General features: G+C 40.0%; 1 protein-coding gene across 8 annotated transcripts in view; it reads right to left on the bottom strand.

Annotated features, from left to right (window-relative positions):
- Positions 1–14,045, bottom strand: part of DOCK7 (dedicator of cytokinesis 7) — a 171,812-nt gene that overhangs the window by 94,200 nt on the left and 63,567 nt on the right. For all 8 annotated transcript variants that reach the window (XM_043964124.1, XM_043964125.1, XM_043964126.1 and 5 more), the window contains exons 10-14: positions 12,151–12,231; positions 10,776–10,941; positions 9,873–10,015; positions 5,107–5,200; positions 4,086–4,248 (exon numbers count right to left, since the gene is read on the bottom strand). In XM_043964124.1, coding sequence (XP_043820059.1) covers positions 4,086–4,248; positions 5,107–5,200; positions 9,873–10,015; positions 10,776–10,941; positions 12,151–12,231 — 647 coding nt within the window. The remainder of the gene's footprint in view (positions 1–4,085; positions 4,249–5,106; positions 5,201–9,872; positions 10,016–10,775; positions 10,942–12,150; positions 12,232–14,045) is intronic.

Raw genomic sequence — 14,045 nt, 5'->3', positions numbered from 1 at the left:
TGACATGTCATTTCAACCGACAAAATTCTATTGTTTGGCACTGCCTGACAGTGCGGAGGACTTTGACTGGAAGGACTGTCTTAGCTGGGCCTTTAGCAGTACGGCCACACCCATCAAAGCAATTGCCACAAGGCTTGTGTTTCTAGGATGATGGATGGGATGTTGGGCTCTTGAGTATACCTGCCCATCAATGGCCAATAGTGAGATATTTATATCGGTAGTGGCAAAGAATATGGGGCCTTTCTTCGCAGGAATTGGGCCCCTCAACAGCAGCTACATGGCCTGGGGCGGAAGGAGGACTGAGGACATGGGGAGTCCCTGCTATTCTCAAGGTTCCTGGATTTGAGGTATCTGAGAGAAGGTGAAGGTCCAGGTGGTCTGCCACGTACTACATCTTGTCACTCCCACAGGGTGCCTGCCTTGCTTGCATTTTCCTTCCCAGTCCTTGACCAACCATTTTCAAATTGTCCTTTCCTCTCCCTTTCCTACTGTCCAACTGTAGTGCTAAGAACAACTCAAAACTGTCATTCCTGGAGAGAACAGGTCACTCAAATGCCTTGATTCCAAGGCTCCTGCCTGACACCCCAGCCCCAAACTCTTCTCCCTCTCCCCCATTCCCCTACATTTGTTGTGGTTCCCTTCTAGATTGTAAGTTCCTTGAGGGCACACTTGTATTTGTAGTTCCAGCACACTTGCTTACTTGTATTTGTAGTTCCAGCACCAAAAGCAGTGCTTGGCACAGAGTAAGCTCTTAATAAATGTTTTTCCAGTTATTCACTCATTTGTGTTCAACCAGGCTATGCAATGTCGGTCACGGGCCCCTAGGTTCTGATACTCCAAATGCCACCTCCGGTCACATAATTTCCAGTTACATGGTACTTTCACGTATCTATTCCCAGTGAAACTTGAGGTAGATTTTAATAAAAATATCTGGCTAATATCTTCCTCATTATCATGTATTTATGTAAAAATAGGGCTTATTTTCTAAAAAAAATGCAGCACTAAGCGGGGAAAAGCTCCTAAGCAGACTGAGCCTACCCCTACCTACTGGAGCACTTCCATTTTCCAAACTTTGTCTACTTCCTCGAGGACACCCTTCATCTAGAAACTAATTAATCTCTGGAACAAAATCATGTCTCCTCTTTGCTTCAATAGCTCTCTCTGGTAACATATTACTCACAGAGCAGCACGATCATCTCCATAAAATATGAAACTTAATAACCTTCCCATCACATACCACAATTTATCAATGGTAAGGTTTGTTAACAGGTTATGAGCATTTTACAGGAGAATTTTTTAAAGGGCTGCACAAAATACAGGAAGCAATATGGTCGGGCACAATTTTAACCTGAAACCAATTTACCCTGATGAAAACTATTAAAGTCTACAACACAGGCTTCTGTTCAATAAATGTTTAAAAGGAATACGCCTAATTTTATTGATGAGCACAGACGGAGCTGCTATTCTCTGGGAATAAACTGCTCACTCATGGGAGGAGAACGAAACCTTGGCGACATTTTTAATGAACCTAAGGAAAAAAATTTTGGCTCCTCTATTACACCCACTGTCTAATGCTTGGAATGAATGTCAGATTCTGTAATTAGGAGGAACGATTTAGAGGCAGTCATCACCGTATATAGTGGGATGGTCTACATGACCTTTCAAGGCCTAGTTCATGCTAAACTTCCATAAATGTATCCTAAAGCAGAATAGATTATTCACAGAATTAAGTAGACCTATAATAACACAGTATAGGATGACACATAATGGCACCTCAAGTTATTGATCTAATAAGTAAACTTCTTCATGATATGTATTCACATCAAGCATATCAAATAAATTAAAATCAAAATCAAAACCATTCCAACCATTTTGCTCTGTGGACTGTCCCAACCCTTCAATGAAGGCAGGGCCCAGAGCCCCTGTGGACCATTCACACAGAGGTTCCTGAGCCATCCCATTTGATCAGCCACATTTAGATCCATATGCCTCATACCCCATGGGAATGGAAACGTTATTAATAATTGGCCTCATTTACCTTTCTGGATGTCACTTCACTGCACGTCACCACTGCTGTTGGACGTTTTTAGCATCTAACCACCACAGTGACGTGGTATGAAGTGACAACCGGAAAGGTAAATGAGGCCAATTATCAATAATGTTCCCACTCCAATATCAAAGTCAAAAAGAAACCTTACCAAGTATATTTCCTGGCAACGGAACAGAGCTTACTTTTATTCTTCCTCTATATGCTTATGAATTCAGAATGTTGTTTCTATTCCAATACACATTACTTAAATGTTTTAACATCCAATCTTAGCAAAATTATAACAATTAGTTGTTTTTTTAATCAGTAACAAGAAAACAGAACTTCAGGAAAGTAGACTAAATAATCCATGTTTTATATGCTGTCAGAATGAATTAAAATAAAATGATAAGACATATTACTTATTTAAAAGCCAACTTATTTCCCTTTGGAGTCTTCTGTCTTCATTGGTAACTGGGGCTTTGAAACTCTCCATTTGAAAATTATAGTAATTATTCTGCTTTAATTGTTGATACTATTCTTAACATTTAAGGAAAATGTCCGTGTTTCTCAAGAGCATTTTTTAAAAAGTCTCAGCTTTCCCAACAATAAAACAAAAGCTGAATAGAATCTTTGGAGAGTTTTCATTAAAAAGCAAACTGAGAGTGTGAACAATAAATAAGATTCAAGAAGTCATGGGAACCCCAAACCAACAGCACCTTGAAAGACTCCACACAAAAAGCAGGAGTGCCTGTGGACTGGGGTTGGGGAGCTTGTCAGCTGAGCTTGCCTCTGATGACACCACATCCAAGGTCAATGTCAGCTGAATAGCAAATGAAGGCAGTATGGCTATCTTCTACTTAAAAGCTCACTACCAGTGATGGAGACAGTCCTCTTTAACACTGTTCATTTGGCTCAGATGTGGGATTTCAGCAGTGGAAACCACACTTCCCGTGCTGGTGCCTACCAGCAAAACATTCTGCAATGTTACTGTTTTACAGAGTTGCCCCAGGTGCTGAGAAATGGAGAGACCTGCCCACTATCCCGATGGGCCTGAGGTAGGTCTTAGACTCAGAGGTTGTCCCCTTATCCATTATACCAACTGCCCCAACATCTATAATTACTCACAACAGTAATAATACATGCTCATCCACGGAACACCGAAGTTAACAAAAACCATACTCAGGAATATACAACATCTCGAGGAACAAATTGAAAACTTAATCCAAAACAGAAATAATATCAATGTTGCAAAATAGTGCCAGAGGTTAATGACTGGGTCTGTGCCCCATATGAGCAGGGTTTCAGTTCTAACCCTCAGATTAAACATCCGTTGAGTTCGAGTAAGTGATTCTCTGGGACACAGTTAATTTCATCTATAAAATGAGGAAATTGGACTAGAGGGTGTCTATGTCCTTTCTAGCCCCCAAAATCTACAACATGCCAAGAGGCGATGGGAGAATTCACCAGGGGTCTCAGAGAAGAGACAAAAGACAATGAAATGGTTAAAAAAAAAAGCTCATGGAGAAAGGTTAAGATGCTACAGTCATTTCACCTGGGAAAGGAAAATTTGCAGAATGATTGAATAGTCTTCCAATATATGAAGAGTTATTATACAAAGGACAGTAAAAAGCCATTTTACTCATCTGGTAGAGATTGAACACAAGGAAATGAATTTAAACATGAAACAATATCTTTAGGTTAGATATTTGAAAGCATTTCCCGGGATAGGACATTTTTAAAGACTGAAATGGATTAAAAAATAGATCCTGGAATTATCTTGGCAAAAGCTGTTTAAAAATTTCGTAAATTCCTGACCTCTCAATGTCTGCTTTGAGTACTAAGATTTTATGAAGGTGATTTATTTTATGACTTCTAACTGCTCTATTAAAGGGTTCTGGGAGGATGGGGGTAGGTGGGGGGCAGAAGGCTGGATGAGGGAACAGCTGAGTTTTTTTGCACTGTGAATCCACACGTCTTTGGCTCCTCCTTCACTCTAGGTCCTTCCGGCAGCTCATTTTTAATGTCCCTCCTTGCACGTCAGATGAAAAGCTCTTACCTGTAAGTGGTGTTGGGGACATACACATCCCTGGCAGGAAATTCCAGGATTTCCCTAGTAGGTCTCACTCTACTGTCAGGGTAGAGTTTGACTTGCAGCAATTCAGGGGTTAGGCAGTAATGGGGATTCTCTGGTGCAGGAGAAATGTCGATCTTCAGCTGAGCTGCACATGAAAAAATGATTACTACAACAACGAAAAGAAAACAAATGGTAAAATCTGACTTGAAATTCGCTTTTGATAAAGGGGTGACCTGAATGTGTACAGTGTTCCTTATCTGGAAACCTGGAGGGCCTCTAAAAGAACAAAATGAATAACGGCCTAATTCTTTTCATTTCCTATTCCTGACTCACGACCCAAATGAATCCGAAATCGAACATGTCATCGGGAAATGCCACTATTTAACAACCATTTGTTAAGTCACTAGTATTTTTAAAGAATTCACTAAAAGCTGGAAGAGATAAGAAGATAATTAAGGATAGCAACAGCCCTCAGAGTTTATAAACTACTCATTCAATCCTAAGAGCTCCCAATGTTTCAAAAATTGGATGGCATATCCTGCATCGGTACCGGATCCAAAGTTCTTTGCCCTCGGTAGCCTAAGTAAATAAGTTGACACTGACTTTGGAAGGAATAAGCAAGATTTTACTCTGAAATGGTGGACTCAAGTCAATACTATGATTGATTGCTATCATGTTCAGTCTTTAATTATTATATTAACTTACTGAAAAATTACTGCTTTTTCCTGTGTGTAGGGGGGAAAAAAATCTATTTTTAGACACTGTATGAAACTCCCCATTTCAGCACATAAATAATCACCATTTCCCAATTCCCTTGTGTTCAAGCCATATATTTTGAAAGTTTAATGAGGTGAAGGCGAGGAATTATAGTCATATGGAACACCTAAGGATACAGGGCACATCTGTGAAATCAGGAGAAATGAATAAATAAAATGGCAATTTTCACATCTAGGAAACAAAACAAAAATGCTTATTATTCTGCTCTTCTAAAATCAACACATACCTGTGATGGGTCTTAATCTCCGTAAGACAGAAGATGGCCTTCTCATATCAGCAAGAAACTTATATAGATCTTCATCACTTAAGCGGTCTCCTTCCTGTTTTGACAAAAGAAAAGATGAGTTTTATAGGGAGTATGCAAATCAATGAGGAAAAATTCTGATTTCCTACTGCCCTCCTGGCTTCAGTGAAATGGTTCCTAGGTCAACTAAAGTATGATTATGAATTAGCCCCATTTATATATTTTTCTATTTATATGAGCCCCCTGATATTCTTCAGGGATCCAGAATTTGATTAGGGCCACAAGGATCACAGACTATGACCAGGTGGGATTTAAACCAGGAATGCCATTCAATATTAGGAAAACTGTCAGCAAGACTGATTGTATCAATAACAAAATCAATCACGATCATATGATTATCTCAATAGCTATAGAAAAGGCTTTTGACAAAATATGGCACCCATCCCTATTTAAAAAAAAAAAACACTAGGAGAACATGGGAATAAATGGAGCTTTCCTTAAAATGATAAGTAGTTATTTATCAAAAACCACCCATAGGCATTAGTTGTAATGGAGATAAGCCGGAAGCCTTCCCAATAACACCAGGGGAGTATTATTCAGTATTGTACTAGAAATGTTAGCTATAGCAATAAGAAAAAGAAATTGAAGGAATTAGAATAGGCAAGGAGGAAACAAAACTATCACTCTTTGCAAACCATACAATGCCGTACTTGGAGAATCCTAGAGAATCAACTCAAAAATTAGTGGAAACAATTAAGTTTTTTAGAAAAGTTGTAGGATATAAAATAAATCCTCATTAATCATCATCATTTCTACATATTACCAACAAAGTCAAGCACCAAGAGATAGAGAAATTCCATTTAAAATAACTATAGACAATATAAAATACTTGGGAATCTACCTGCTGAGAAAAAACCCAGGAACTATATGAACACAATTACAAAACACTTTTCACACAAATAGTTAGATCTAAACCACTGGAAAAATAGCAATTGTTTATGGGTAAGTTGAGCCAATATAATAAAAATAACAACTTTCTAAATTAATTTACTTATTCAGTGCCATACCAATCAAACTACAAAAAAGAGCTAGGAAAGATAATAAAATTCATTTGGAAGAACAAAAGGTCAAGAATATCAAGGGAATTAATGGGGAAAAAAAAGTGAAGGAAGGTCGCCTAGCCGTACCAGATCTCAAACCATATTATAAAGCAGTAATCAAAAAAATCATTCTGGTACTGGTTAAGAAATAGAGTGGTGGATCAGTGGAATATATTAGGCACACAATACATGGTAGTAAGTGATCATAGTAATCTAGTGTTTGATAAATCCAAACACCCAGCTTTTGAGATGAGAACTCACTACCTGACAAAAATTGCTAGAAAAACTGGAACACAGGATGGCAGAAACTAGGTATAGATCAACCCCTTACACCATATGCCAAGGTAAGGTGATGTGTACATGATTTAAACATAAAGGTTGTGTGGAAATTTATTTTAATTTGGGGACCCTACCTTTAGGCTGAGATTAGAAAGCCTTAGGCCCTCAGGGTCTCTTTCCCTCCCCCTCTGCTTCAGCTGAGCCATAAAGCCCCATGGGCTGTACAAGATGCCAGGTCAGACAGCTGGGGAAAAAAAGCCCCCAGCTCCCTCTGACCTGAGCGGAGCTATCCAAAAGATCCCAGATATCCTGTGCTGAGGCATGTGAGGCTGGAGAGCACCCCCCCCCCGCCCCCCAACCAGCTGCAGCCCTGGCTGGAGGATTAGCTTGGTCTGTGGGGGTACAGGAAGCCCCGAGATTTGAGTGGAGAGAAGAAAAGGCATATATAGACCTGGGAGTTAGATAGCAAGGGGGGCAGACAAGGACGGAGTGGTTCAGTCGGACGAGACAAGGCGGAGAAGAGGTCAAGCAGCAGCTGACGAGATTAGAAAGGTTGGAGCTCGGCAGACTAGAGACGGGGTTACAAGGACGCAGGAGAAGACGAGAAGGACCAGGAGCAGAGAAAAGAGAGGCTGAAGGGCAGACTGACAGAGCAGACAGACAGAAGGTCAGTGAGAGAGAAACACAGGGGTTCAGCAGTGGCAGTCAGGAGAGGAAAGTTAGAAGCAGGGGGATTTACAAAGTGAAAGGGGCTAGAGTTAGAATAAGGCAAGAGGGGCTAAGGCCCCTATTGTATTCATGAAGTTCCAAAGAGACCCAGTGGAAAGAAGTGCCAAGGCAGTCAGGTTGTACATTTTATTTCCCTGTATTCTTAATTTAAATAGTATCTCATAAATAAACTCTGCTTTGATTATTTAGTTAAGAGGCTTCTTAATATTTTGTTTATCAATTTGGGAGTGGAGCAGTGTGGTGGAACTTTATAAATGGCCTATACTAAGTTAATAGCAGCCAGATAGCCAAACAGCCAAAAGTCCCCAGATTAAGTACCCCAGTCAGCTTTAGCCCCCGAAATTAGGCCTAGTTAATAAAATATTTTCATAGTTGAATGGTGACTGCGGCAGGACTTACGGCCCAATTATAATTTCTCTAAACCTATAATTTTTCATATAATCATAATTTTTCATAAGTCAATTATATAATTTTTCCAGGTTAGTTATAGTTATTAATAATTAATTTTTTATACAGCTGGTACCTTAAACAAATCAGGAAAGCAAGGATAATTTGCCTGTCAGATCTATGAAGAAGGAAAGAATTTAGAACTAAACACGAAATAGCATTCTAATATAATAAAATGAATAATTTTGATTATATTAAGTGAAAAGGTTTTTGCACAAACAAAACCAATGCAACCAAGATGAGAAGGAAAGCAAAAAGCTGTGAAAAAAATTTTTATAGCAAGTATTTCTGATAAATGCCTCATTTCTCAAATAAAAAGAAAACTGAGTCAAATTTATAAGAATGCAAGTCATTCCCCAATTAATAAGTGGTCAAAGAATATGAACAGACAGTTTTCAGATGAAGAAATCCAAGCTATCTACAGTCATTTTTTGGGGGTGGGGGGGTGGGGTGAGGCAATTGGGGTTGACTTGCCCAGGGTTACACAGCTAGTAAGTATCAAGTGTCTGAGGCCGGATTTGAACTCAGGTCCTCCTGACTCCAGGGCCAGTACTCTATCCACTGCGCCATCTAGCTGTCCACTATAGTCATTTTAAAAAATGCTCTAATGCACTATTGATTAGAGAAACTCAATTAATTACATTAAATTAAAACAACTCTGAAGTACCACCTCATGCCTATCAGATTGGATTAATATGACCAAAAAAAAAATGATAAATGCTGGAGGGCATGTGGAAAAACTGAAACACTAATGCACTGTTGGTGGGGTTGTAAACTAATCCAACCATTCTGGAGAACAATTTGGAACTATGCCCAAAAGGCTATCAAACTGTGCATATCCTTTGACCTAGCAATATCACAACTAGTACTATATCCCAAAGAAATCACCAAAAAGGGGAAAGGACCTATTTGTACAAAAATATTTCTAGCATCTTTTTTGTGGTGCCAAAGAACTTGAAATTGAGGAGATGTCTATTGTGCTATAAGAAACAATAAGTAGGATGATTTCAGAAAATCCTGGAAAGATTTACACAAACTGATACAAAGTGAAGTGAGTAGAACTAGGAGAATATTGTACACAGTAACAGCAATTTTGTATAATGATCAAGTGTGAATGACTTAGCCATTTTCAGCAATACAATGATCCAAGACAATTCTAAAGGAGTTACGATGAAAAATGCTATCCAACCCTAGAGAAAGAAGTGATGGAATCTAAACGCAGATATAAGCATACTATCTTTCACTTTCTTTATTCCTTTCATGGTTTGTTTCAGTTTTTTTGGGGGGGTTGTCTATGTTTTCTTTCACAACATGACTAATATGGAAATATGTTTTGGATGCCTGAATCTGTATAATCTTTATCAAATTGCTTACTGCCTCATGGAGGGACAGAGGAGAGAGCAGGAGGGAGAGAGCTTGGAACTCAAAATTTTAAAAAATGTTAAAAATTATTTTAGAGCTAATTAGGAAAAAAAAACAAGAAAATAATGGTCAATTTTTAAAATTTCCTTCTTCCACAGGAACCTGTGAGCAATCATTCTGTGGAGTTATAATTCCTGTACATCTTCTGAATTTATCAAAATGGCAGTATTTATATTGATATAATTTAGCTCCTCAATAGTATAACAATTGGCTGGTTTGGGGACAAAGAATGCTGTAACTTTTAGCACCCTTATTGCCCACTCCATCTGTGCCACTGGGGAAGCAAAAAGGAAGGGCCCAGGAGTAAGCCCAGTTTTGTATGTTTCCCTCATGCATTGCTATGGCCAAATAATTCATCACCTAACAGAAAACCCAGTAGTGACCCACTACTCCATCCCTTATAGTTACTCTTTAGCAAACATATGAGATTGGCTTCTGGAACTGTGCTTGCCTTTCCAAGTTAGTAGGTCAAGCCAACACTTACATCGTGTTGGCATAGCTTCCAGGAATCCAGCCCTCCCTGCATTGGACAGCAAGGCAAGCAAGGACTAATAAATATCTTTAATTCATTCTAGCACCAATAAAGACAACTACAGGATGATTTACTTATACATAATCCTGCTTTTACTCTTTTGTCTCTCAAATTTTTTTTTTTCCACTCAATCATACTTATAGTCTGTTTAGCCTCTGTGAAGCCACAACTCAAGGCAGCTACAGGGACATACACTGTCACTCAAACTTCCTGATATGTGTGACAAAAAAAAAAAATACCTGCTTAAAAAAGTTTGTCACTGTCAGGGTTGCCGGTCGAAAGGTGGTAAGGCTACAGGCCTCATCTCCACTTGTTGTCCTTTCTAGGGACCGTCTGCCAACAACACTGGAATTTCTCCTTTCAGACCATGATCCTTTGCGTTCTACCAAGGGAAGAAAATAAAATGTCCAGTGAATTAAAACCAGCTTTAAGCCATTAGCTCTAATACAGAAGTATTCAAGGCAGTGAGAAACCATGGAATAAGCAAGTTATGCTAAAGAAACCACACTCCTGAAGCACCAGGAACTACAGGGTCACACATCAAACAGAGGACTGGGCTCGAGAAGGAGAAAGCTTGGATATGAACGCTCCCCCTGACCCTTACTAAGTGTGTGAGCATAGGCAAGTCAGTGAACTTTGAGGAACCTCAGTTTTCTTATCTTTAAAATGGAAATGTGTGGTGTCCACTTTACAGGGTTATAGAGAGGACCAAAGGAGAAAATAGATTTCGAGTACTTAGCAAACCTTATAGAACTATCTAAATGGCAGTTATCATTACTATTACGATTATTATGACAAAGGAAGAGAGGTCTGTTGGGGGTAGGGTTTAAGCACAATCTCAAAAGTATATTATTAACTATGATAAGTCTTCATCATGCAAGATTTATAGACCTCACCTTATGGGGGAAGATAAAGTTACTGTTTTAAAAGATATTCAAAATTAGCTAGAGAGATGTGGAGTTTGAAATTATCTGCTCAGAACGTCCCCTCAGCCTTAACAAGATGAGTTGAAAACAGAGCCTATGACTTGCTTCCAAGCTGCCCAGAGATGGTATTGTTTACTACTGAATTCTACTTTATCACCCCTGGCTCAGATTCCAAGGCCTAAAGCGCCTGGGCAGAGTCAGGGCTTGCTTCCGCACCTCCAGTACTGATTTCTACATCGCTGGAATCTCTTTCCAAACTCCCAGCGCTGCTGACAATGTTCATCAGGTGGATAGCTGTCCAAGCAAAAGGCATGCGGTACTTCCCCAGTCTTTGACAAAACTGGTCTGCTTGGCTCCTCAGCTTCTCCAGCTTCTCTTTATTCTGAAAAAACAAGCCAAGAAGGTAACACGTTCTACTGTTGTGCCAGAAGAAGTACAGGGGAGATTGCTTCATTGTACCAAGGGCCAGCCAAAGACTCCCCAGCAATGGCCACAGCTCACTCTGCAAGGATGCTAGCTACCCAGAGAGCGCAGCCCCCTGCAGGGCACTCACATGCATTCAACAACCTGCATGTTCCGAGTAAACAAACAGACATGTATCAGTACTATAGAGTAGGTGTTTTATATCTCCAACAATGAAATGTTCAAGCTCTAAAGGTAGTCATTCATTCCTTCTATTGAGCACCTATATGCGAGCACTTAAGGCAGTGGGGTGAATTTCTTGTCCTCACTGGGATCATAATCCAGTATATGTAGGTGATTGGAAGAAAACAGGATGGAGATTTAGTTAGACAAGCTTCCAAAACCGCAAACACTCATCCTCCTGCAAAAGACCTGGGGAAAAAGGATTTGGGCCACATCTAATTTACAGTCAGCTATGTCACAAGAATAATTTTTAAATCTGGATGCCTTTTGTTTGTTTGGTTTTTGCAGGGCAATGAGGGTTAAGAGACTTGCCCAGGGTCACACAGCTAGTAAGTGTCTGAGGCCAGATTTGAACTCAGGTTCTCATGAATCCAGGGCCAGTGCTTTATCCACTGCGCAATCTAGCTGCCCCCCCCCAACAAGAATAATTAATCTCATAGCTATACAATATCCAAATAGTTTGGGAGGTTAGATATTTATTATAGTTTGAAATAACTTAGAGCTGAACTTAGTCTAATATTTCCCCAAGTGCTAGATCAATTTGCAGGCTGGTTCAATGGTTTACCTCTTAGTTGAAAAAAAAAAAGTTATTTGGGAGTTCTGTTGCTAAATAACTTGGGAATGACTGTTTTCACTACTCAGGACCTAAACTGAGAGAACTGAATGGGAGAGAAAAGCATGCCTCGGAAGGTACTGAGGGCCTTGTCCAACCCAGAGGGCATATTGCAGAGGGGGTTCAAGACTGGGGTCAGAACTCAACGAGCTCTGGGATTCCTGCCAACTCAAGATCTGTGAGACTTTGATTTGAATGAGGTTTACTGAAGCAAGCAGACTGGTCTCAATTTCTACTAAAAAAGAAATTTAAAGGAATTTTATGATTGTTAAATTTGAAAAGTGGCATGCTATTTCCTTAGACAAAAATGAAAAAGAAAAAAGGGATTATCACCTTTGTGGCATCTACTTCTTTGAAAATCATATAAGGCTCCGCGCACTCCCCAATGTCCCCTTGCTGCAGAACTTTTTCTAGCTGAGAAGACAAAAGGGGAAAACAGGTTAGGTTTACAACAAAATCAGCCATTCTAACAATACCACAAAAAGTATGAAAAAATATGAAAACAATGTAAATGGAAAGAACAACAAAAAGCAACGGAATACTCTGTAAATATAATAGCTGAGGGTGACCCTGGAGAAGAGGGGAGAAAAGACATCTCCCTCCTTCCTCTACTACAATGGGGGAAGAAATACCCCATGGACTGTCCGACACTGAAGCTGAATCACTTTTTTGCTCTTTTAAAATCGTCTTCACAGGGATGGTTCACAGGAAAGGGAAGGGCATAGAGCAGGGATAAATTAAAAAACAATGAGACATCAAACAAAAGTCTAAATAAAATGTCGATTTGTTACCATCTAAAGGCAGATTTCTTCACATTTTTTGTAGAGCAGTCTGAGGAAGCCGAAAGATTCCTATGACTGTGTTTAAATTCATAAAATCATTCGCAAACCCTAGGTTAAGAACCACTGAGCTACAGGGATGAAAAAGGGTTGGAAACAAGCAAAAGTATTTGAAAGTTGATTTTTCACTTTTTAAATAAACTTTATATTGATACCAATAAAAAAAAATCTCAGCTATTTCTGCTCTGCCTTGTCTATCTGAAATGATGAGTTTCTCATAATCTGACTTTTTTGGTTTTGGTTTTTTTTTTTTTTTTTTTTGGTGAGGCAATTGGGGTTAAGTGACTTGCCCAGGGTCACACAGCTAGAAAGTATCAAGTATCTGAGGCCGGATTTGACCTCAGGTCCTCCTGAATCCAGGGCCAGTGCTCTATCCACTGTGCTACCCAGCTGCCCCCATAATCTGCCCTTTGCCAAATTTCTAGCAAGATCTTGCTGGCCTTGTGAGAAAACAAAAACAAAAACAAACAAACAGATTTCTTGATCCCACACCTCAGATTTTTACATTCATTCCTTTAACATATTTATTGTTATTGTATAAACTGTTATGCTTCTGTTTGTTAAGGGCTAAAATTCTAGCTAGTCTGTCTAAAATATCTAATGAGTGGTCGCCAATAAATTATAAGCTTTAGCAAGAGTTAGGCTTTTAAGCATTTATTAAGGAGAATAAGAATTTGGTAAAGAGAGAGAGAAAGGCCTAGATTCCTATCTATTAAAGGGAGAGCACATTTATAGCTCCCTTCTCCGCCAGAGTCCCAAGGAAAGAGAGCCTGAGACCGAGCGCCAGTCTCTTCCTTCCTCCTCCCACTAGCCCGCGTCACTTCCTGACGCCAAAGAAAAGACTCCTGGTCTTGCCCTCAAAGACCTTCGCTTCATGGGCAGAACTCTTCTACAGTAAGTCTCCAGTAGGTGGCGTTATTCCAATCGTTACATGTTCCCTTCATTCTTTCGGGGGGAGTGGGGCAATGAGGGTTAAGTGACTTGCCCAGGGTCACACAGCTAGTAAGTGTCAAGTATCTGAGGCCGGATTTGAACTCAGGTCCTCCTGACTCCAGGGCCCGTGCTTTATCCACTGCCTATTCAATATCATCAAGAGGCCATGCCAGCCTCAGGAGTCAGAAGACTGAGAAATAGTCACCAGGGCACAGACAACCAAGTGGGCAGCATACTGACCATCCTGGAGAGGTGAAGTCAGTTGCTCTCAGGCCGGGAGCCAGGCTGCAGTGAGCTGGGAAGGGAGAGAAGGCTGCAGAGGCAGCAGGGGCAGACATCTGATTCTGGGCGAATCAGACTGAAGGGTTTTTTTTTTTTGAAGTCTTGAGCCAGGTTTGTAGGCAGCGAGGAAGGGTCCAGCGGGCAGAGACCGGAGTTTCAGGAGAGGAAGAAACG

Source organism: Dromiciops gliroides, chromosome 4, assembly GCF_019393635.1.
Source record: "Dromiciops gliroides isolate mDroGli1 chromosome 4, mDroGli1.pri, whole genome shotgun sequence".
Classification (NCBI taxonomy): domain Eukaryota; kingdom Metazoa; phylum Chordata; class Mammalia; order Microbiotheria; family Microbiotheriidae; genus Dromiciops; species Dromiciops gliroides.
This window is presented reverse-complemented; position numbering and strand designations above follow the sequence as displayed.